Source organism: Microtus oregoni, unplaced genomic scaffold (genome assembly GCF_018167655.1).
Source record: "Microtus oregoni isolate MIOR12 unplaced genomic scaffold, Mior012 000005F_ref0000423, whole genome shotgun sequence".
Classification (NCBI taxonomy): domain Eukaryota; kingdom Metazoa; phylum Chordata; class Mammalia; order Rodentia; family Cricetidae; genus Microtus; species Microtus oregoni.
Window position 1 is genome coordinate 17,667,474 of NW_024543064.1, and position 22,950 is coordinate 17,690,423.

Below are 22,950 nucleotides of genomic sequence, written 5' to 3' on the forward strand. Positions count from 1 at the left end.
AATCCCACAGAAGGCTCTGGGAGGTCCCCTCTCCCAGATGAAGTGCCTGAGGCTGAAACAGACCAAACACTAAAGATCCCTGGGGGACATGAACCACCCAGAGGGCATGAGTGGGGGGGCCACCCCTCGACCTGGCAGCAACCTTATTCCTCTTCTCTCTCCCTGGCTTTTTTTCCAGCGAGCGCCATCATTGGAATCATATTCATCAAAGAAAAGTGGAAACCTAAGGACTTTGTGAGTAAGTCATGGAGCACCCCCCCCATGGACAGCCCCTCCGCATCCCACTACCCCTCGGGGTCCATGTTCCTAGAGTGAGTATCAAGTGCCCCAAGCCTTCCTACTAAGGCTGCAGCCCTTTAATACAGTTCTCATGCTGCTGTGACCCCCCTCAACCATAAAATTATTTCCTTGCTACTTCGTAACTGTAACTTTGCTGCCGCTATGAATCATAATGCAAATGTCTGATATGCAGGATATCTGATATGCAACCCCTATGACCCCAGGGTCATGACCCACAGGTTGAGAACCACCCGTCTAAGTGGTGGGACTGAGGAGCTCACTACACAAGTCTTGCAGCTTTTCTTTGTGTCTAAAATCTTTTACATAGACCTTTACAGGGAAGAAACTGCCAAAGTGTTGGGGATACACAGCCGGGCTCAGGGTTGCTGGAGTAAACAGAGTGAGCCCTCCCTCAGCAGCTGCGTAGATCAGAGCTCTTAGCCTAGGCTGGACCCTCCCCTCTGGAGTATGACAGGATGCCAGGGAAGAGGCACAGGGCTCTTGACCTCCACTCTGTCCTGAGTCCCGATGCTGGTCCCTGACCGGCCTCCGGGCAGAGCAACAACAGCACCGAGTCTGTTCCTTGCAAGTCGGCTAAGTAGCTGCCTGGAAAAGAACAGTCATTCTTAAAAGTTACCCATTGGACCATGGAGTTTTCTTAGGGAGTTTTTGTAGTTGAATTTTTCTTTGGACTACCAGCTCCCAAATAATGACACAGAGACTTATTATTAATTAGAAAAGCTCAGCCTTAGCGTAGGCTTGACCAACTAGCTCTTATAACTTAAATGAACCCATACTTTTATTTAGCTACATTCTACCACTTAGTTTTTACCTCTCTCCCTTTCTGTGTGTTCGACTCATTCGCCTCTCCATGGTGTCTTTCACACCTAGATTTCTTCTCCTCTTCCTCTCTCTTCCGGGAAATCCCACCTATCCCTCCCGCCTAGCTATTGGCCATTTAACTCTTTATTAAACCAATCAGAAGGCACCTAAGGCAGAGTCACATCTTTACACTATTCAAAATATTTAAACAAATATTCCACAGTGAGTTTCAGTTCCTCTTCAGCCTGCCCATAAAGGAATTCTAGGCTTGGGACTTCCCTGTAAAGCGCACGCTAGAACCACAGCGCAGGGGCTGGGGTGTGGTTCATTGGGAAAGCACACCCAGTGAACAAGGTTCTGGGTTCCACTCCTGGTACTGAAAAAAAAAAACAAAAACAAAAAGTGAAACATAGCCCACTCCCAGAATAACTACAAAACATTAAGTGTTAGCAAGCATACAAGCAGCCCTTCCACACTACTGATGGGAGTGTAAATTGTTACAGGCATTTTTGGAGAGCCATGTCATGGTAACCATCAAACCAAACATCACCTACCTGGTGGTCCAGGGTTCCACTGCATACTTGATACCCAGTAGAGATTCACTCAAACAGGAGTGTCCACAGCAACATACTCTACAATCCCAGGCAGCAAACACATGTGCCCAGCAGCAGACAATGGATGCTTGGGTCGCTGTCACACAAGTTACCGCTTGACTGTAAGAATGAGTGAACCCAGCCTGGCGGTGGTGGCACACGCCTTTAATCCCAGCACTCGGGAGGCAGAGGCAGGCGGATCTCTGTGAGTTGGAGACCAGCCTGGTCTACAAGAGCTAGTTCCAGGACAGGCTCCAAAACCACAGAGAAACCCTGTCTCGAAAAACCAAAAAATAAATAAATAAATAAATAATGAGTGAACCCAGTTGGTACAGACAGACCTCACGAACACCATGCTGAGTGACCAAATGAACTACACAAGTCCATGTCTGTAAGAACCAAAGCAGTCGATGCCCTCAGTGGTGCTCAAAGTCAGTACAAATCAAATAAAAAATTTAAAGTTTTGTGGAACATTAATCAAATCCAGTAAGTAAACAGTAAATTAAACACACACACACACACATATTAAGGGGACCTGGAGAGATGGCTCAGTGGTTAAGAGCACTTGGTGGTCTTGCAGAGGACCTGGGTTCAATTCCCAAGACCCACGTGGTGAATTGCAACTGTCTGTAACTCCAGTTCCAGGAGATCTGATGCCTTCTGACCCCCCAAAAGCACCAGGTACTCATTAGTGCACATACATGCAGACAAATCACTCATATGCATAAAAATATACAAATAAACCTTACGAGAAACCATTTTTTATTTGATTTGTACTGACTACAGGCAGTGCCAGATGCCTGTCACAGGCCGTCTGAGTTATGGTTTCTGTTGCTATGGTGAAACGCCACAACTGAAAGCAAGTTGGGGAGCAAAGGGTTTGTCTTATGCTTCCACACCCACAGTCTTTCACTGAAGGCAATCAGGACAGAAATTCAGGCAGGACACGAACCTGGAGGTGGGAGCTGATGGCAGAGACCATGGAGGAGTGCTGCTTACTGACTTATTCCCCATGGCTTGCTCAGCCTGCTTTCTTATAGAACCCAGGACCACTACCAGCCAAGGCTGGCCCCTCCCACGATGGACTGGCCCCTCCCCCATCAGTCACTAATTAAGAAAACACCCTACAGGTTTTCCTGCAGCCTGATCTTATGGAGGCATTTTCTCAATTGAGGTTCCCTCATTTTCAGATGACTCTGGCTTGTGTCAGGTTGAGATAAAACTAGCCAGGACAAAGGCAGAGGCTGCCCTGACTTGCCAAGGACCCCACCACCACCACCGCCATGCACCTGGCTCATGCCCTGAACCCCTGACCATCTTCCCTCCTTCCCCACAGGGCGCTATGTCTTGTCCTTTGTTGGCTGTGGTTTGGCGATCGTGGGCACCTACCTGCTAGTGACATTTGCACCCAATAGTCACGAGAAAATGACAGGCGAGAACATTGCCAGGCACCTGGTGAGCTGGCCTTTTCTCCTGTACATGGTAAGTGAAGGTCCCATCCTTCTGCTTGAATAGACTAAAAGAGGGTCACGTCCTGGTCGCCGAACCCCAAGGCCAGCAGTTGGGATCACTGAGGCACAGTTGAACATGCCGGATACACATGGCTTGCTGGGGCCATGTCTGTCCTGGGCACCATCCAAATCCATCTGTGGTCACCGCCAATCTTGGGTTTTCAGAGGGCTGTGAAGGCGTACGCACAGTCTGTGTCTGTGAAGGACAGGTGGAACAAATTCTGGGTAGTTGTCGCTGGGAGATGAAATTATGATGTAGATTTTATTTCCACTTCATCTCTCTGTGTCCAAAATTTTAATATCGTGCATCTAATTTTATTTTTATTTTTTGTGGCACTAGAGATGAAACTTAGGGATCCACATATGCTAGGCAAGTTTCCCCACTGAACTACACTCCTGGCTCTCTTTTTACTTCTTAAATTTTGAACCAGGAGCTCGCTAAGTTGCCCAGGCTACCCTTAAACTCTCTGTGTAGCCCACGCTGGCCTTAAGGTCCTGATCCTCCTGCTTCATCTTCCCATGTAGCTGAAATGACAGACCCGTGCCAGTGGGTCTAGCTTTTAAAGATTTTATGACGATGTTGTGAGCATGGGAGACTGTCCCCATTACTCATCTGTCATGTGGTGGCATGGTGGGGAGGTGATGTCCCCGCATTGCCCATCAATGCCCTTCAGTGCCTGAGGCAGATGGAAGAGCTGGCCATGAGGTCATAAGAGCTGTCCCTGCCCCTCATCAGCTGCAGCACTTGGGAGAGTGGCCCCATGTTACACCTGGCGACACAGTAGAGCTGGCCTTGAGGGTCTGTGTGGGACAGCCGACCCTGAGCCTAGGAAAGAACCGACTCCACACCTTGCTCACCGCTGCAAGGGGGGAACTAACCAGGGCAGTGCTGGAGAGCTCACCCTGGGGTGAGGACAAGGGAGAGCTGACCAACCCTGCAACCACCCAGGCCCAGAACCAGGGTTATGTGTCAACCCACCCCAACATCCATTGCATCTGTGATCTGCTGGAGCATGGTGTGTGTGGGGAGTGGCAGGGAGTGGTCCTGCAGACCAGGATTGCAGGACCTCCACCACACAGGTCAACAACAGGATGTCCTGGAGGAGTCCCAATGAGGTTCCAGCCTCAATAGTGTAGCAGAGACCAGGGCCTCGATCCAGACCAGTGATTCTTTGCAATGAACACTCGTATGTATATGTGACTCACTGTGTCATGCTGCAGCTTCAATGGCAAAATGTTCCCCTTCTTCTTTTTTTCTTCTCTTAAATTTTAATTTTTTTGGGGGGGAGGGGATGGGTGGGATTGGGAGGCATATAGTGAAAGACACAAAGAATAAATAAAAAGTAAGTTGAGAAAAAGTTTTTATAATAAAAGAGGGAGTTAAAAATATAGATAGATGCCAGGCCGGGCGGTGGTGGTGCACATGCCTTTAATCCCAGCACTCGGGAGGCAGAGACAGGCAGATCTCTGTGAGTTCGAGGCCAGCCTGGTCTACAATGCAAGTTCCAGGATAGCCAGGACTGTTATACTGTTAACCTGTCTTGAAAAATCAAAAAAAAAATAAAAAATAAATATATATAATATAAATATATAGTAATATGTTTATATGTGTAATATAAATATATTATAATTTAATAATTATATAATATAAATATATATATATATATGGCTCAGTTGGCAGAGTTCTTCCCTACCATACATGAAGCCCTGGGCTGGATCCTCAGCACCACACAGACTGGGTGTGGTGGCACATACCTGTAATTCCAGCACTTGGGAGATGGCAGTAGGAGGATCAGGAGTTCAAAGCCCTCCTCAGCTACATAGCCAATTTAAGGCCAGCTTGGATTGGAGACCCTGTCTCAAAAAATAAAAATAAAAAAATAGTTAATTAAAATTAAACAGCTTTTTTTAAGTTCAGAATTAAACAATTTAAGAATGCTGTTTTTCCCTGTATCACACAGCTGATGGGAAGCCAGGGGACAGAGCCCCCAGGGGCGGAACCCAGCGGACCCTCCCACCCGTCAGTGCTAGCTCCCCTTCAGATACACAAACACACTAAACAGAGAACAGCCCTGGTGCTCACACAGCGTTTGCTTGCTGTGAGCTGGCCTCGTGCCAACACAGTGCAAAATGGGTTTCTATGTCTCGCATTCTCACACCGCTTTAAGCTGTTTTCCTCCCAGTCTCACGGATGGAGACATTGAAACTCTGAGCGGTCAGATAGCCCAGGAAACAGAGGGTGGAATCCCAGGAGTCCAGAACTCTATCAGTTTTAACTCCAGCAACCCCCAACAGAAACTTGTAGCAGAGCCTGACCCCCAAACGGGCCTCTCACTCTGAGAGAGCTGGCCTCAAATCCTGTGTGTGCTATGTGGCAAGTCTCATTTCTTCTCTGAAATAGCAAAAGTGACTAGACTTAGGTTTGTCGGGGTGCAACATGAGGCTGCAAAGCAGTCACCCAGAGTATGGAAGATGCTCTGTGAAGGGCTGGGTGGCTTCACCAGGCCTGACAGTGTGGCAGTGCCACCCGCTGAAGGGATTAAATCAAACTCAAAGAATACGTCTCTAGGGGGTTTCCTACACGCTGGGCATTGTAGGTATGGAAGGTCACTGAGCTCAGCTCGCAGTCCTGGTCTTTCCTGAGACGCCCACACATGCACGGCCGTCTTAGGCTTTAACACCAGGTGCTGGCCTCACCTTCACTGGTGAGTCACAAAGAGTCAGGCAATAGCTGAAAACTGGGGTGCCCTCCCCACAGCCTCAGGAGTGTTACTGAGTCAGTCTGCACATATGTGATGGGGTACCCACCAGTAACCTCGTGGAGGGTGCATGATTTCTTCCTAAAACACAAGACTCGCTTCCAGACTGGTAACAACTAGGTAAGACAATCACCAGATGGAACGCAGGTCACGGCGGACATGGGAGAGCTTGAGTTAATGGCCTCCAATTACAAGGACATCTTGAAGTCTCACTTTAAAATGTCTGTTGATGTTCCCACATTAGTTCTGGGTATGAACAGACTTTAGTGTGGGTTTGGGGTTGGCAAGGGGAGCTGAGCCATTATCACAGTTTTCTTAGCAATGCCAGGTGCTGGGGCTGGCTTCCTTTTACGGGTCATACCGTCACTCACCGAGGCCTTTAAGGAGTAGAAAGGACTGGTGGCTGATGGTGGCCAGGAAACAGTCTTACAATGCAAGCTTAGAATTAGCTACTAGGGAGTTTCTGTTGCTGAAGTCGCTTTCCATACAGGACTCTGGGCCTCCAGCCCCAGACAGCATGGTCTATTGGGAAAGGATATGGACCCTTAGGCTGCCCAGGTTCAAATCCTGCCTCTGCCATCAGCTACAAGGGTTGTAATGGTCCCCACTTCACAATACTGTGTTGGTGTAAGGAGCTGAACGCGACAGCCATGCTGGGAGTGGCGTCTGGCCTGTGGGCAGCGTTCAGCCAGCATAGTGCTGACTGTTGCCCTGTGAGTGGAGGCAGCGGGGATTTGGAGATGTGTAGACTTGACTATGGTCACGCAAGCAATTTAGAGACAGACACAACTACAGCCTACGACTCCCAAACTCCACTCAGCTTCCTCTTTTATATTTTGAGACACAGTCTCACCGCATAGCCCAGGTTAACCGATAACTCAAAACCCTCCCACCTCTGCCTCCCAAGTGCCAGGATTTCAGGCCAGGGCCACCACACTCAGCAGCAGCTGCCTTCCTCTTTCTCTGGAAGTTGCACCCAGCTGAGGCCTAGTGACACAGAGCGTGCTACTGTTACTTGACCAAATGGTTCCCCAAGTATGTGTCTCACTTGGGAGTAGCATTTTGCTTTTTTTGTTGTCGTCTTTGTTTGGGTTGGGTTTTTATTACTGGATATTGAACCCTGGGCCTGGATGTCCCTGGAAAGTGCTCTGAAATTTGTCTGTGCCAACCACTTTTGTCTTTTCATATTTTGAGATAGCCCCTGAGTTCCCCAGGCCGGTCTTGAACTCACTGTGCAGTCTGAGCCGGCCCTGACCTCTCAGCTCCTCCTAAGTGTGCCGCTGGACCCAACAGTTGCCTTCCTCTTTCTCTGATCCGCTACACACATACTTGGGCTTGGTCAGGACAGGGACACACATTGGATTCCTGACTACATGCCTGGTGACCACTGATGTCCTCCGCAGCTGGTGGCGATCGTCCTGTTCTGCCTGCTGCTGTACTTCTACAAGGAGAAGAATGCCAACAGCATCATCGTGATTCTCCTCCTGGTGGCCTTGCTTGGTAAGCAGTTTCTGGGTGATGGGGCTTTGTCACCCCCGGTAACCCTGCTCAAGGCTGTCGGCTCTGCATACAGAAGCTACCTGAGGCCAGTTCAAGACGGTCACTCTACAGGTGGCCACAGGGAGCTGGGCCTGGCTGACCGAGGTGTCTTCTAACATTTCTTGCACTCCGGCTCAAGTCTCGAGTCTTCCAAGTGCCCAGAACTAAAGTCCCAGTGGAGATTCAGAGAGGACCGTCTTCAACAAGAGAAAAGTGAGCAAACACATGGATCACAGCCACCTGAGTGTGGGCAGTGACCCATCAGGAGAAGGAATGGAAGGAGGGTAAGCTAGGTGAGGTCAGAGGTCACCTCAGAGCTGTCCAGCAGTATCCTCAAAGCGCTGTGTGGTCAGAGGGCAGGTATGGAGCCAGAACAGACAGGTTTTCCTTCCTTTCAAGGGATGGGTGCTGAGGCCGGAGATGGCCTTCAGGCTGAGGCAAAGATGCTGCTAGTCACTCAGTGTCCAACAGAGCAGGAGAAAGGGCTGGCCGTCTGGTGTCTCCTCTACACAACACGACAAGGAAAATACCCCAGTGTTGGGAGGACGGTGAACTGATATGGGCAGAGGTACCCACATGTTATTCCCCCCATCACACCTCAGTGACAGGCCCCCTCCAAACCATGCAGATGTCTGTCACTGAACACAGGCTGGCATTATTCTGATCTACTTTTTTAAAACAGTTTTATTGAGATAGAATTCATATGCCACGTGGTTCTGCTCAAGGGAAGCCTTGAGTGGGGTTTCCTATAGTCATAGACTCACACAACCACAATCTAATTGTAGAACACCCCAAAATAAACCCTGTACTCAGTACTGATGACTCCCATCACCCATCTCCCCAGCTCCAGGCGACCACTAACCTCCCTTTTGTGTATAAATGCATCTCTATGAACATCTTACGTAACTGGAATTATATCCTAATGTGGCTCCTAACGTGGCTCTTCATTTGTTTGTATTGAGACTGGGTTCCCGGTAGCCCAGGCTGACCTTGAAATCCCTGTGTTGCCACTTTGAACATCTCATCCTCCTGCTGGCACCTCCTGAGTGCTGGGATTGCATCCCGCCCTGTTTAGGCCGTGCTGGGGACGGAGCCCAGGGCTTTGTGAATGCTAGACAAACCCTCTCTCGACTGAGCAACATCTTCAGCTTAGGGGGAAAAAAATCTTGTTTTGTAGACAGCTAGCCTTGAGCTCTTGATCCTCCTGCCTCAGCCTCCTGAGTGCTGGGATTCCAGGTGCACACTGCACACCTGGCCCTATGAGGCCTTTCTGTAACTGGCTCGTTTGAACGTAACATTCTTAGGTGTACCCAAGTTGCAGCATAAGCAGTCTCCCGTCCCTTTGTGACTTTGTGGTGGTTAGTACCGAAGTCGTCAACATCCCGTCGTTCATGGCCCATCTGCTGTTTGGTAGTGTGGACAGTACGGTGCCTCAAGCGTGACTTCAGGGGCTTCCCATGCCTGCAGACCAGTGCAGTGGCCGCGGGGCCCAGAAGGCACGGCGTGCTGGATTGCCGGCAGGAGAACGCTACTGAGGCAGTTGACAGAGGGAAGCAATGCAGTTCAGTGGGGGCTGTGGCTTCCTTTGTCCCTTACCCCGGTCGTTTTTTTCTACCTCCAGTTTGGCAAATGCACGTGACTGAGCGTTATGAAGCTCCCATTCCTGAGTTCTTTCCTCACCTGTTATCCTGGATTACCATGAAGTTGGTGCTCAGGGGAAGTTTGCGCGTCTGTTCAGAGAGCCATTTCCCGCCCACTGTCATGTCGTCTGGGGCAGAGATCTGAACTTGCTGCCCATTAGGGTATAGTGACGTGGTATTTGAAAGAGCTGTGAGCACCTCACATCCCTCCGTTTGACTTGTCAGCCCAGCTAAGGGAGTCCTGGGCAAAGTAGACCTAGCCAATGGTGTCTTCTTACCACGGGAGCTCCGTGAACCTCCCACCTCTGCCCCCAAGTCCTTTCAGGACCTTGCTTGCTCTCCTCAGGTTCCATGACGGTGGTGACGGTCAAGGCTGTGTCGGGGATGCTGGTGCTGTCCATCCAAGGCAACTTGCAGCTGGACTACCCGATCTTCTACGTGATGTTCGTGTGCATGGTGGCCACTGCCGTCTATCAGGCCACGTGCGTTGCATTTCCTCCACTCTGGGGCCTGGTTTCATTTGGTTGAGAAGTTGTAGGGCAGCCGGAGCATACAGGGAGCCAGTTTAGCATCAGGGTGGAGATAAACTCTTGGGGCAGGGAGTGGAATCCAAACACACACACACACACACACACACACACACATCCCTCCCTGTCCCAAGTGCTCAAAGTTTAAGAAGCAGCCTGTCAGCCGGGCGGTGGTGGCGCACGCCTTTAATCCCAGCACTCGGGAGGTAGAGGCAGGCGGATCTCTGTGAGTTCGAGACCAGCCTGGTCTACAAGAGCTAGTTCCAGGACAGGCTCCAAAACCACAGAGAAACCCTGTCTCGAAAAAAAAAAAAAATAAGAAGCAGCCTGTCATCTGCCCTATGGGAACTTGAGAAGAAGCCTTGCCGTCACCGAGGAGGCGCTTGCTTGGAGAAACAGAGTTGTCATTTCCTGTCCTCGAGAACTCGGCCCCGGCCCTCACAGAGAAAAGAGTGCACGCTCATTTCTACCTCTGAGTATGGGTGATGTGAAGCTTTGCAACCCTGAGAGCAGGCTTCAGTCCTGCCCCCTTCCCCGTCTGAGTCCTAGAGCCCTTCCCGCCAGAGGACTAGAAGGAAGTGGTACTCCATGAATATTAGGTGACAACCTGAGTCAGTCAGGATTCAAGATGGTGGGTGAGGCTGAGCCAGCCTGAAGGTCAGGTTCCTAGGTCTAGCCTGAGCTCAGTACCCTGACCTTGAGGGCCATCGCAGCAGCTGCTGCTGCTGCTGGGGGCTCCATCTTCAGATCACCTATGTTCACAGCACCCTGCGGGGCTGGCTGGAGATGGTATTGTCTGTCCCGTGTTGGGAGGCAGAGGGAGATTAAAGCTAGGACATGATAAATTGAGGGCTGAATTTAAGCATCAGGTTCCTAGTCTGAGCCCCTCTTCATCTGCTCCTCCAAGTCCCACAAGGCTGCTCTGGGGTTCAGCTTCACCCTATGCAGCTGAGACCCACAGATCTGCCCGAAGTACCCCAGCTTGGCGCCCACACACGTCATGAGTTTTGTCACTGCTACCGTTTGACTATCAGGACTTTTAGCCCCTCAACACTATTATAGCCCTCCTAAGGAGAACCTTTGCCAGGTACACAGGTTCAGTGCTGAGAGATCGGGGTCACACAGGCAACCAAGAACTCCTGCCACCTCTTAGGAACGTATGGTCTCCCAGTCAGGACAGTCCCTCAGCACACAGAGCCACAATCCCCCTCATAGGTCTCAGGGATACAGCCTGTGCACAGACGGTTAGCTTAGCGGCTAGTGTTCCTGCGGGCAGCTGTGCAGTGCTGGCTGGGATGTCAACAGGGAATTGGACAGAGGCTCAGTTCCCACATGAAGGTGGTGTCTGCCACAGACAAAATAGGAGCTGACTTTTCCTTTCTCCCGTTCATCGCAGTAACCACTAACATGTTTCTAGTATTTTAAAAAATTACAACATTGGGCTGGCTGTGACAAGTCCCATGAGACTGTCCTGGGATGTGTGTAGACCCAGGAGAAGCTCAGTTCAGTGAGGTGGGGACCAGGGGTGAGGAAAAGGGTGTGGCCATGGCCACAGTCACACAGTCAGAGGTATGCCGCAGAAGGGCTTCAGTCTGTGGGCCAAGCTCAGACCTCAAATCTTTAGGTCCCCAGCACTGTAACGGAGAGAGTCCATTCTTATAGACCTAGAAACCCTCCCCATGCCTTGCCTTGTACCCCAAGTTCCTCTCTTACCCCCCTTAGCCCACTGACCCAAGTACCTGTGTGTTGCAGGTTTTTGAGTCAAGCCTCTCAGATCTATGATTCCTCCTTGATTGCCAGCGTAGGCTACATCCTGTCCACCACGGCAGCCATCACAGCAGGTGAGAGTTGCCCGTTATTGGGTTTCTGTGTCCTGCCTGAATAGAGGGACCTGGGTGGGGGTGGGGGCCTACCTCTCTCTGCTTTCTGGATCTGCCTGTGGTTTTTGTGGAGGGCATGAGATTTGGAGATGAAGGCTTGCATTCCGACAGTCGTTATGCCAACCATGTGGCTCAAGGAATAACCACCCACCTTCCAAGCCTTGGTTTTACAGGTCTAATAACACTTCCTCTCTAGAACTGCAATATATATGATCCAAACATCCCCCGTTGTTCCTCCTGCTGTGGGTCCTGGGCAGGGCTTCTCCAACAGTGTAGGTCGTCGAGGCTAGGATGTGGTTCTGTTGGTAGAGTGTTGACCTAGTGTGAACAGAACCCTGGTTCCATCCTTCATGCTGCAATAACCAGGTCTGGCTATGCACACCTTACCTGTCATCCCAGCACTTGGGAGGTAGAAGCAGAATGAGAAGTTCAAAGTCATCCTTGACTACCTAAGGAGCTTGAGGCCAGCCTGGGCTACATGAGAGTCTGTCACAAAAAAAAAAAAAAGAGAGAGAGGTGAGGGCAGGAGGAGATGAAGGAACAAACAAACCAGGGATGGTGGCTAGAGCCTGTAAGTCTAGCACTTGGAAAGCTGAGGCAGGAAATTATCAATTATCAATTATTGTGACCTGTGGCTAATGATAGGGATGAGATTAGAGGAAGTGTATACAGAGCTTTGCTATTTGGAGCAGTTGAATATTATCTCAAAAGTTTGTTTGACTATGGGGATATAAAGAGCCTCCTAAGACAGTCACCTCCGAAGGAGTTAGTCCTAGTGTTTTTGGTCACCTTGGTACCCTGCAAGGAAGAGCAAATAGCGAGAGGCTGCAAGGGGTGAGCACAGGAAATGATCCCAATCTCTTCTCTCCCTTGCTGCTGCAGGTGCAATCTTCTACCTGGACTTCCTCGGGGAGGAAGCGCTGCACGTCTGCATGTTTGCCCTGGGGTGAGTCCCACTCTGTCTAGCCAGGACTTGCCCCTGACCCATTGCTTCAGCCCTGGTCCTGGAATGGAGAGAGTTGCTAGCCGGAGGGTGCTGGCTCCAAAAGTGAGCAGCTGGCTCCTCAAAGGCCTGCAGCCTTCTCTCCTCTTGTCATTTCTGATAAATGTAACTCGTGGGGAGAGAAGTCAGGTGGTAGAGACTCTGGGCATGGTGGGGCATGAAGAGAAAAGGCACCGAGGTCCTTCCGGGAAGCTGGGCTGGGGCTTATTTGGTTCAGTTCCTGCCTAGCATGCTAAAACTCTAGGTTCCATCCCGAGCAATGAATGAAACCAGACAGTGTGGCACTGACTTCTTATGCCAGTGCTCAGAAGATAGAGGCTGAAGGATCAGTTCAGGGTTACCCACAGCTGCTTAGAATCGTCTAGAGCAGTGGTTCTCAACCTGTGGGTCACAACCCCTATGGGGGTTGAATGACCCTTTTACAGGGGTCACATATCAGATCTCCAGCATACCATATAGTTACATTATTAGTCATAATACTAGCAACATTACAGTATGAAGTAGCAATGAAAATAACTTTATGGTTAGAGGTCATCACAAAGGTTGAGAACCAGTGCTCTAGGGGGATAGAAGTCTTTCAATCTTGACCTGGTAGGTGAACATACACACACGTGAATAGAGACTGTCCATCTTTCTTCTTGGGCTCTCTGCATCACTGCCTGTAAACTGCACCTTGATTTTGAGGAACTGCTTCTTTCCATACACTGAGAGAAAAGAAAAACCGAGTGGGATGGCGCATACCCTTAATCCCAGTTCTGGGGTGGCGGGTGGAGCAGAAACAGGTATATAGGTGAGTTTAGGTCACCCTGATCTGCATAACAAGTTCCAGACCAGCCAGAGCAATGTACTGTGTGTGTGTATGTGTGTGTGTGTGTGTGTGTGTGTGTGTGTGTGTGTACGTATGTGCGCAAGAGAGAAAGAGAGGAGACATAGGGACTTTCTAGTATATCCATTGTCGTGCTGCTAGACTTTTATACCAACTGTATTCAAATTTTTTAGAGCTGGGTGGTAGTGACACATGCCTTTAATCCCAGTAACCCCAACCCTAGGGAGACAGGCAAGTATGAGGCCAACCTCATCTACAGAGCAAGTTCCAGGATAGCCAAGGCTGTCTTGAAAAACCATAAAATAAAGCAAATTTTTTTAATTTAAAAAAAAATACAGCTTTTTAAAGGGCATACTTTTGAGAACACTGACTGTAGGAAAGTAGATGAGCCACATGCTACAAATTTCCCCGGAAGACTTGAGACAACTCTGAATCCTGTAGCACAAATAATAAAATCCCAGAGACAAATATTGGGGCTCAACCGAAAAGCAGAAAAGCAAAGCAGCCAAGCCACTAGAGAAGGTTTACCTCTACCAAGGCTGGGCGACCTCAGACTAAGCGGACTAAGCCTCTGTCTCCTCCCATTTTATATTCCCTTTGGTGCTGGGATTCAAGATGTGAGGCACCACCACCTGGATTTGTTTCTGCATTGATCGTGTGTAGCCCAGGGTAGCTTTGAACTCACAGAGATCCCTCTGCCTCTGTCTCCCAAATCCTGGGAATAAAGGTATGTGCCACCACTGCTGATCTCTATCTAGTGGCTTAGCTTTGCCCTTCTGATCTTTAGGTAAACTTTATTTATTAAAGCATAAATAAAATATCACTATAGAGTCCAGTTTGTGGACTCTAGATATGTGGCCCCTGTTCCCTGTCCCGCCCCCAAGCTGTTATGCACAGTATCTCTAGCTGGTTGCCTGCCCTGTGGTCTCCGCTCTCTTTAGCTGGCCCTTAGCCACTTGCCCTCAAGTCCCCTCCTCGTGGTTGCTCCTGGTCTCACTTCTCTTCCTCTCCGGTCTTCAGGTGCCTCATCGCCTTCCTGGGTGTGTTCTTAATCACGCGAAACAGAAAGAAGGCCATTCCATTCGAGCCCTATATTTCCATGGACGCCATGCCAGGTAACGAAGCCCCGCCCCTTCCTCCTCCCCCCTCCTGCCTCCCCCGTGCCCTGCTGGCTGCTCTTGTAGGGTGATGTAGCATGACTGCTACTTGGTGTAGGAAGCGCAGTGAAGGACAGGTGTGCTGTGGTGTGAGTTCTAGCCCTGTTTTTTGTTGGTTTGTATCGCTTTCAAGCTCTTCTTTCAAATGAGGAGCTGATGGCTGAGGCGCCTCAGTTGGCCTTGAGAACCCCTTGCCAGTTCCCAGGTCTGTCACAGGGTCTTGGAAAGAAAACCTCGACTTACATCAAGTGTCGCTCCAATCAGCAGCACCAGGCCCTGAGCCTGCAAACAGAGAAAGAGAGAGAGAGAGAGAGAGAGAGAGAGAAACCGACAGAGAGAGAGCAAGAGAGGGAGAGAGAGAAAGGTCAGTGAGAAAGAAAATTAACATGAACAAATCCAACACTATAACCTCCATCCTGCCCCACCGTACTTTCCAGGGAATTGAGGGCTCACACTGGGAACCCAAGCTCAAATGGTGTTTAGCCATGGCTAGAACCACTTAGCATTCAGCCACACACAGGTGATAGGGAGGTGTGGGGATTGTGGTGGGCTAGGAAAACTGAGTGGGACAGATAAGAATGGATTAGCCTGGGTTAAGTTAGCTGATATAAATTCTCCAGGCTACTAATGATCACTAACATGACCTCTGCTGCCATTACTGGGCGTCCCCTGACAAGACAGCAGTGTCGTGGGTCTGTAAAGGGCACAGAGATAAACCACTCTGGAGACGGTTCAGGGAACAGCATCTGCTTTAGTGTGTGTGTACAACTTATACAGTGGAAGATTGCTAGGATTGCTTAGCACATAACCGCAGAACGGACAGTGAGCACCCACACCACCAGGGTCTCTCCACAGAAAAAGCTCATTAAAGTTGTTCAGATTCATCCCCCTGCCAGCTACCGGCTACTCACGCCACTTCAGAATTCAGTCTTTTGACTTCAGGAGCATGGTGTGCCATGCTTCTTACATAGAGGTGCAATATACCAGGTAGGCTGGGCACCAGACCATGCCTGCATTTTCTTCTACTTTTTCACAACATAATCACGCATCCTCCAGTCACAGAATCTATAAACAAAGTATGAACACATATGTCAGCCACATAAAATAGTCCCTCATCGAGAGCAGTTCTTAAACACTGGTAACAGCATGCACCTATAATCCCCAGCATTTGGGAGGCTGAGGCAGGAGGATCATGAGTTCAAGACCAACCTGGGCTACATAGCAGCATGACTCAGCTTTTAGGTTTTGATGCCTTGACCCAAGCGTGTTCTCAGGACTGATTGATGTGCTCCCGTGTCGAGTGGCCCCAGCCGCACCCGCTTACTGGTTTGTTTGTTTGTTTGTTTTATCTTGCTCTGCTAAGCTGCCCTCTGCCCTGCTTGCTGTGGCCAGCCTGCCTGAGTAGGAGTAGAGAACCCCATGTCAGCATTTTCATTTGGCCCGACTCAGCCACGTGTGGATGAACGCAGAGTGGCTGAGTGGGGCCCTGAGGTTTCTCCTGGCAGTTCAGGGCTCGAGCTATCAGTGCGTGGACTGTGTTAACGTCGAACCTGGCTGCTCAGATGCCTCTTCTGCTTACTTCCTTGTCTCTCGGCTGTGTTCCGGATAGATGAGGGCGCTGGATAGCTGAATCCCAGATAGGTGAGGTGTCAACTCTGTGTGCGAGTATGTGTATGTCCCCGTGTGTCTGTGCGTTTATAAACTGTGTGTCTGTCCATACACATGTCCCTGTGTGCATACGTACACTTCTCTGATGGGAAGTAGGGGGGGACGTTGGCTGGTCCTAGAAGCCAGGATTCTATGACCAGTTTGTGGGTGTGGCTCTTTTACCTCATGACCTCAGTAGGAAATGAGGCACTGAAGATCGAAGACCTTGTCCTTTCGCGGTTGAGACAATCCTACTGGACACATAGAGTTCACATGGCTCGATTCACATTCCAACTCTGCCCTCTGCCACCTTCCCCCCATAAGGCGTGTCGAGGCCCCTCACCCTCACTCTTATCTCTGGGTTGCGGGGTGCATGTGTCAAGGCTGTGGGCACAGTGTCTGGGATGTGGTAGATGCCTGACTAGTTTTGCCTTTGCTTCCATTTTTTTTTAAAAAAAACTTTGAAGTTTTGGGCTGAGTAGATGGCTCAGTGCATAAATACTTGCTCTGCAAATGTGCGGCCCCATGGATGGATCCCCAGCACCCACATCTGGACCTGGCCCAGCAGCGCGTGTCTGGAGTCCTAGTGCTGGTGGGGGCAGTGTAACTAATCAGTGTGCTCAAGGGTCAGTGAAAGACCCTGGCTTAAGACAATCTAAAGCAGAGAGTGATCAAGGAAGACACTCAGCATCAACCTCCAGCCTCCACATGCACACACAGGCACATTTGTGTGCCTGCACACACACTACACACACACACACACCACACACACCACACACACACACACACACACACACACTTCCAGGATTTTAGCACATGACTTGCATGGTCATCAACAGAACCACTTCTCCAGTTACTTGCTTTCTCTGGTCATGGGATCTGGCCTTTGACTGTCTGGTTTGCTGCCTTTAGATTCCAGGACTTCAGGATACATCACAGCTGGAGGGGCTTTCTTAGATGGATAAAGAGAACAGCAGCCCTGGCTGTCAGGATCACGGGAGCCTCCACAGGCTCTGTGGTCCGTGGCCCACTAGAACCCACTCCTCAGAGCTCATCAGTAGAGCCATGCTCGTCTGGATAGGTGTCTCTATGGACAGGAACACTCTGTTACCATGTCTGAGCATAGACCAAGTATGGCCACTGTCCAAACCACAGAAAGCAGAGGTGCTGTTCCTAGACTGGCTTGCGTGCTAGTTAATGCGGATTTATATCACAGTCTGAGCCTTGTCCAGTCTTCTAAAAGAGAATCAATCAGGTCTCCAAGGACAGAAGTATCCCATTTCCTAACAGTGTCAAAATCTGAGCCCTCCTCAGGTCCCCCAACCCAAACCTAAGACCCCCTAGTAGATACCCCTAATACTCCATGTTCTACGATGCAAACCCATACCCATCACACTCTTGTGGACTGGTGGCATAGGGCTGGAGGCACTGACAAAATTCAAAGCTATGCAGTGCTCAGTAAACTAACTCTCCCCTGAGTAGTAGACACCTTCACCTGCCCTGCTACGCCCATGAGCCCCAAATCATAAACTTATTTGTTTTAAAGACGGGGTCTTGTGTAGCTCAGGTTGGCTGTGGACTCTATATGACAGAGGATTACTTTGAACTTCTGAACCTCCTGCTTCTGCCTCCTGAATGCTAGGATTACAGGGATGATTTTATGTGGTGCCTGGGATCCAAACCAAAGCTTTGTGTGTGCTGGGCAAGCAGGCATGCCCTCTGCTGATGGAGCCACAGTCCAAGCACAGACCACAGACTCTTAAACTGGTCCTCAAGACAACCATCCATTGTGTCTGCATCACGTGGAGGCTAGAGGCCTTCTCCGGCTGATGTTAAAGCTTCAGGCTCCCAGGCTGGGTTCCAGCTGCTCTTTGGCTGGATGACGTTAGGTGAGCTGCTCTGCCTCCTGGAACCTGTTTTATTATCCAGGACGTGAGGGTGCTAGTTTCTCTCTGTCCTAAGGTTGTTTAGGGATTACGTTCAGTCTGTAGGGCGGCCCCATACCACTCCAGTTAAGAACATAGGCTTTTGAGTTTAAACAACCTTGTGCTAAACCCTACCACTGCCTCTCAGCAGCTGTGGCCCTCGGGTAAGTTGCTTGTGGCTCTCTGTTCCTTCTCCACGGCCTCACGGATCAGATGAGGCAAAATTGGGTGAACATTTGAAACAGCATATGTTACCTTCTAAATGCTAGCACACCTCAGCCACAGGCATTACTGCTGGCGTTGGTCTCCAGCCGTGTAGTGTTAGCCCAGTGCGGAGGGTGTGCCAGGCAGTGAGAGACAAGCTGTTCCCATCCTTTCGCAGGAGACACTTGGCATTTAGTTAGGGAACGAGTTGGCCCCCACGTGATCTCCTGGAGGGATTGTAGGAAAAGGTCACAGGAATTGAAGATTACGTTCCTTAAGCCAGGCATTGGCGGTGCAGGCCTCTAACCCTAGCATCTGGGAGGCAGAGACAGTTAATTCAACGTGATGATGTGCTTAGAAAGTTCCAGGTCAGCCAGGGTTATAAAGAAAGACCCTGTCTCTCAAAACAGTAATAACACAACAGTAACAACAACAACAACACTGGGTCTTTGTTTCCCATAAATGTAATAGAAATCAGACCTCGCCCTACCTAGAGATATGGAATATCAGGTCAAAGGTCAAACACTCCCTCCAGTCATCACAATGCTACTCTCATTGCTGAGTCTCCAGGGTACAAAAGTCGCCCTATTTCCTCAATGCTAAGTAAGCTTCCTGGATCCCTGAGTTGATTCAACAGCAAAGTGGCATCTACCACGTCCGGGGCACGTGTCCTGCCCTGCCCACCTGCCACTCAGGATGCCAACACCTTCCTTCCTGCTGTGTAAACAGGAGCATTTCCTCTTAACTCTAAAGCAGCTGGGGAATCAGGACTGCACTTGACTGGCTCCTGAGCTCTGGGAGGGTCTGTGGGGGGAGCGTGGAAAGTTCAGCCTCCCTTCCCACGTGATGACTGGGGCCATGGATGTCATTACAGGTATGCCGGACATGCATGCAAAGGGAACGACGGTCCAGCCCGACCTCAAAGCTTCTTTCTCCTACGGGGCCTTGGAAAACAATGACAGCATTTCTGAGATCTACACCCCGGCCACACTGCCCGTCATGCAGGAGGAGCACAGCTCCAAAAGCACCCCTGGGGTTCCCTACCGTGTCCTGGAGCACACCAACAAGCAGTGATCTGCCTCCCTTGGGGGCATAATTGCCCACAGCCCCGCCCCCCATGGCTCCGCCCTTTTGTCCAACCTGCCTTTCAAGTATCCTGGTTTTAAACCGAGAACTCTGTAAGATGATCTTGGGAGGCCCTTGTCTCTGGCAGAGAAGCCATTCAATGTCCTTGGCCTTGGAAGACATTTCAAGTTGTTGGGGAGCATGCCAGGTGGGCTGTATGGCAGGTTAGCCTGGTGGGGGTTGAGTGAGCTTAGGTAGTGGCTGCAGCCTACCACACATTCCCTAGAGCGAAGGCAAGACAGAGTCAGCCCCCTCTTTATACGTCCAGCGAAAGGCTGGAGACCCCCACCGTCGGTCTTCCTTTACCACCACGCATGCCTCAGCTCTACCTGGCACACTCATGAGTCTGTGACTATATTGGTGTCCCTTTTGCTGAGCCCAGCAGGGCCAGCCCTGAGTGGAACAAGCTGTCGTCTGCACCTTGGTGGTGTGCACGGGCCTTCCTTCTGTGAAGACCTGCTGGTGAGTTCCTGCTGGGCCTGCTCTGAAAACCGGCTTGGTTCAAGTCCTGTGAAGATTATTTCATTGTTTCCTCCCTCCAAAGAAGTCGAGTGAACAGAGGGTGAGGGGGACAGAAGTAAGGCAAGGGGAGGGGGCTTTCAACCCTCTCTGCTTCAAACTGATAGAGAGGTTCCTGGTGATTTCTGGCTCGGTGACTTTCCTGCCAGCTTCGCGGGATGTGCCGAGGCCTGAGTAGGACAGACTACTCTTTCTCTGGCACATCTGGCTCCTGGGAAGAATCTGGAGCCCTCACACGGATCCACTTCCATCTCCTCCCCTTCCGTTCCTTTAAGACCGCTAAATAGCTAAGCTTCACCTCCTGTTTCCCATCATTGGAGCACCGGGGTCTCCGGCCCTGAGCTGGGTCCAGGCTGAGCAGGCGTTTCTCACACACAGGTCTGCAGCTTTTTCCTTGTCTATATCATGGTTAGCACCCCCACCCCCACTTCCGGACCGATGTGCACATTTGAGAGTGGCAGGCAGAGGCTTGCAGGCTTTTAAGGGCATCAGAATCCCATAGGGGTTTGTTTAAAATGCCGGTTTCTCACTCGAGCTCTGGTGACCTGTCTCAGGGGACCTGGAGTGGGACCCAAGAGTCTGCATTATTAGTGGGCATCACAGGAGATCTTGAATCCCAGAACCCAGAAAGCCTACTCCCTTAGAAACCTCCTCATGGGCCACTAAATCTAGAGAGTGTCTACACAGCCCTACCAGAAGGTTCACACCTCCAGTTTTCTTACCCTCTCTGGGTTCTGCAGGCAAGCTGGATGGCCCCAGAGGACCTAGGGCAGTCTCTACTCAGTAAACCCCGCTCTAAGGTGACAGTGTTAATAGGTCAGTGTTGATAAGCCATCCTCGCCACAGCTCTTCACACCCAAACAGAATGACGCCATCTGGCACAGAGTCCCTAACCACGTCTGTATTTCCTCTTGACCATGTCTGTATTGTGGCTTACATGCCTGAGGTAGAGACGGCGGCAGAGCAAAGGCTCCGTGGCTCAGTCACACTGGAGGGCTTTTTACCATGTGATTAGCTCACAGAACTACACGCACGGAGCTCTGCCCTCCGGGGCAGGCTGTGCCGCAGAGAAGGATAGACAGAGGCCTTCATGAGGCTGGTCCCAGTACCAGAGGGTGCTCAGAAGTGGAGGTGGTTTTCACGCATTCATGGGTACTGGCAAGTGTAGCTAAGACTAGAGAGCTCTCAAGGGAACGGGCAGCTTTGCAAAGTCAGAGATTGGAGCCAAGGGTTGTCAAAGAGCCTCAAAAGACAAGCAGTGAGGCCCGGCGTGGTGCTGCACGCCTTTAGTCCCAGCACTCGAGAGGTAGAGGCAGGCAGATCTCTAAGTTTGAGGCTAGCCTTGTCTACTGTTCCAGGACAGCCAGGGCTACAAAGAGAAGCCCATGTCTCAAAAAACCCAAAAGAAGAAAGAAGACGAGCAATGGAAGTCGTGGATGGCTTCACACTGGTGGTCCCGGCCGCTGGGAGGCTTTTTCTTTCCTCCAGGAGGATTTGCCACACGTCCAAGAGGAGCCAGTGAAGGCAGACTCCTCTCGAGGCTTAACTAGCTGTCAGAGGCATGTGTTCTAGAGAGTGCGGGAGCCACAGAAGATTTGTGAGGAAGAGGCTAGCAGGGCCACCACCTACTGGAAAGGAAACCCTGTTCTGGGGTGGGATTGGGGGGGGAAGCAGGGGCAGGAGATGGAATATTAAGTCACCCTCAGGGTCAGGCCCCAGGTCCCTAGGAACAGAATTAAAATCAGATCTTGTTTCTGTTCTGATAGTACCTGTTCTGGGGTGCATAGCAGGAGGGAGGTCTGAAGCTGACAGGGATCGGGAAGTGGGTGAGCAGGGAGGTTAAGCATGGCAACCCAAGTGGGCACCCATCATTTGGGCATGGCATGTGTGCCCAGCCTCCCTCTGCCCCTCCCTTCCCTCTTCTGTGGGCTGTTTAGCCCTGGCCAACCTGAGATACAGGTATACTGTAACTGCAGGCAAATGCAGAAGAGGTGGGCAGTGCCACCCAGGAACGCAATGGCTTCTAGGCTGAAGATGGTGGCCACCATCTTACAAGTTGAACCGTGAGAGATGAGCAGAAAGGCCTTTGAGCTCCTGAGTGGAGATGGGGCAGGGCCTGGGAGACCTGTCTCCAGCGTTCCCACCCTGTCCTAGAAGCCTTGATTTGCCCCTAGGTGTCATCAGATAGTCAGCTGACTACAGGACTGCCCACTTCCTACCCACAGCCCTGACTGATTTCACTCCTGGCTCTAACAGCACCTACTCACTCCCATTCTTTCCCATCCTCACCCTGAAGATAGGCGTTAAATACGTAGCCCAGGCTGGTCTTGAACTCTCAGTCCTCCTGCCTCAGCCTCAGGAGTACTGGGATTATGGCTGAGTGCTACCTTGTCCAGCTCCCATCTGAACTCTGCTGGAAACATCAAATGTCACACCGCTGCCTCTTCCCAGCCCTGAGGCACCTCCAACAGGTCACCAACTGTGGGTTCAACTTGGTTTGTTCTCTTGTCTTCCTCTCCCACCCCCATTCTGGCTCTCTGTTCTTCAGCCTGGGGTTCTGGGTCCCTGAATAGACATTAGAACAAATGTTCGTGTGGACTGCTGCTTGAGAAGAGGGGAGCCCTGGCCCCACACTGCCGCCTGATGACACCCTCACTTTCAGCACCGGGGCTTGGGGCATCAGTGTGCAACTGAGTGCTGGGTGCGGGGAGAGCCTTTCTGGTGGACCCAGCCAACTTGAGGGTACTGTGCTAATGGCCATCAGAGAAGAACTGGGCCCTGCCCACCCCTGCAGTCCTGCAAATTTCAAATGTGACCCAGCCCTAACTGACAGTGAAGGCGCCGTGTAAATGAAGTCACTCTAGAATATAGTCTATAGATGCTTATATTTTGTTAACATCAAAACTAATACAGCATGTGTTAGTTCACAAAGAATGTGTGTACTGTGTGCAGATAACATTATAAAGTGGTATTTAATTAAAATTCCAAACAGTA

General features: G+C 50.6%; 1 protein-coding gene and 1 long non-coding RNA gene across 7 annotated transcripts in view; one reads left to right on the forward strand and one right to left on the reverse strand.

The window, feature by feature from the left end:
• Positions 1 to 22,950, forward strand: part of Nipal3 (NIPA like domain containing 3) — a 41,554-nt gene extending 18,604 nt beyond the window's left edge. For 3 of the 6 annotated variants that reach the window (XM_041651576.1, XM_041651575.1, XM_041651574.1), the window contains exons 5-12: positions 179 to 238; positions 3,031 to 3,176; positions 7,368 to 7,464; positions 9,490 to 9,625; positions 11,423 to 11,511; positions 12,433 to 12,496; positions 14,400 to 14,494; positions 19,187 to 22,950. In XM_041651576.1, the coding sequence (XP_041507510.1) occupies positions 179 to 238; positions 3,031 to 3,176; positions 7,368 to 7,464; positions 9,490 to 9,625; positions 11,423 to 11,511; positions 12,433 to 12,496; positions 14,400 to 14,494; positions 19,187 to 19,386 (887 nt within the window). In that variant the 3' untranslated portion in view covers positions 19,387 to 22,950. Of the gene's footprint in view, positions 1 to 178; positions 239 to 3,030; positions 3,177 to 7,367; positions 7,465 to 9,489; positions 9,626 to 11,422; positions 11,512 to 12,432; positions 12,497 to 14,399; positions 14,495 to 16,041; positions 16,178 to 19,186 lie in introns of those variants that run through there. The other 3 variants (XM_041651579.1, XM_041651577.1, XM_041651578.1) reach the window with 3 other exon arrangements.
• Positions 14,556 to 18,492, reverse strand: LOC121448024. Its single transcript, XR_005974339.1, has 3 exons — positions 18,364 to 18,492; positions 15,448 to 15,601; positions 14,556 to 14,818 (listed from the first exon to the last, which is right to left on the reverse strand). It is a non-coding gene; the product is annotated as an uncharacterized LOC121448024 (long non-coding RNA).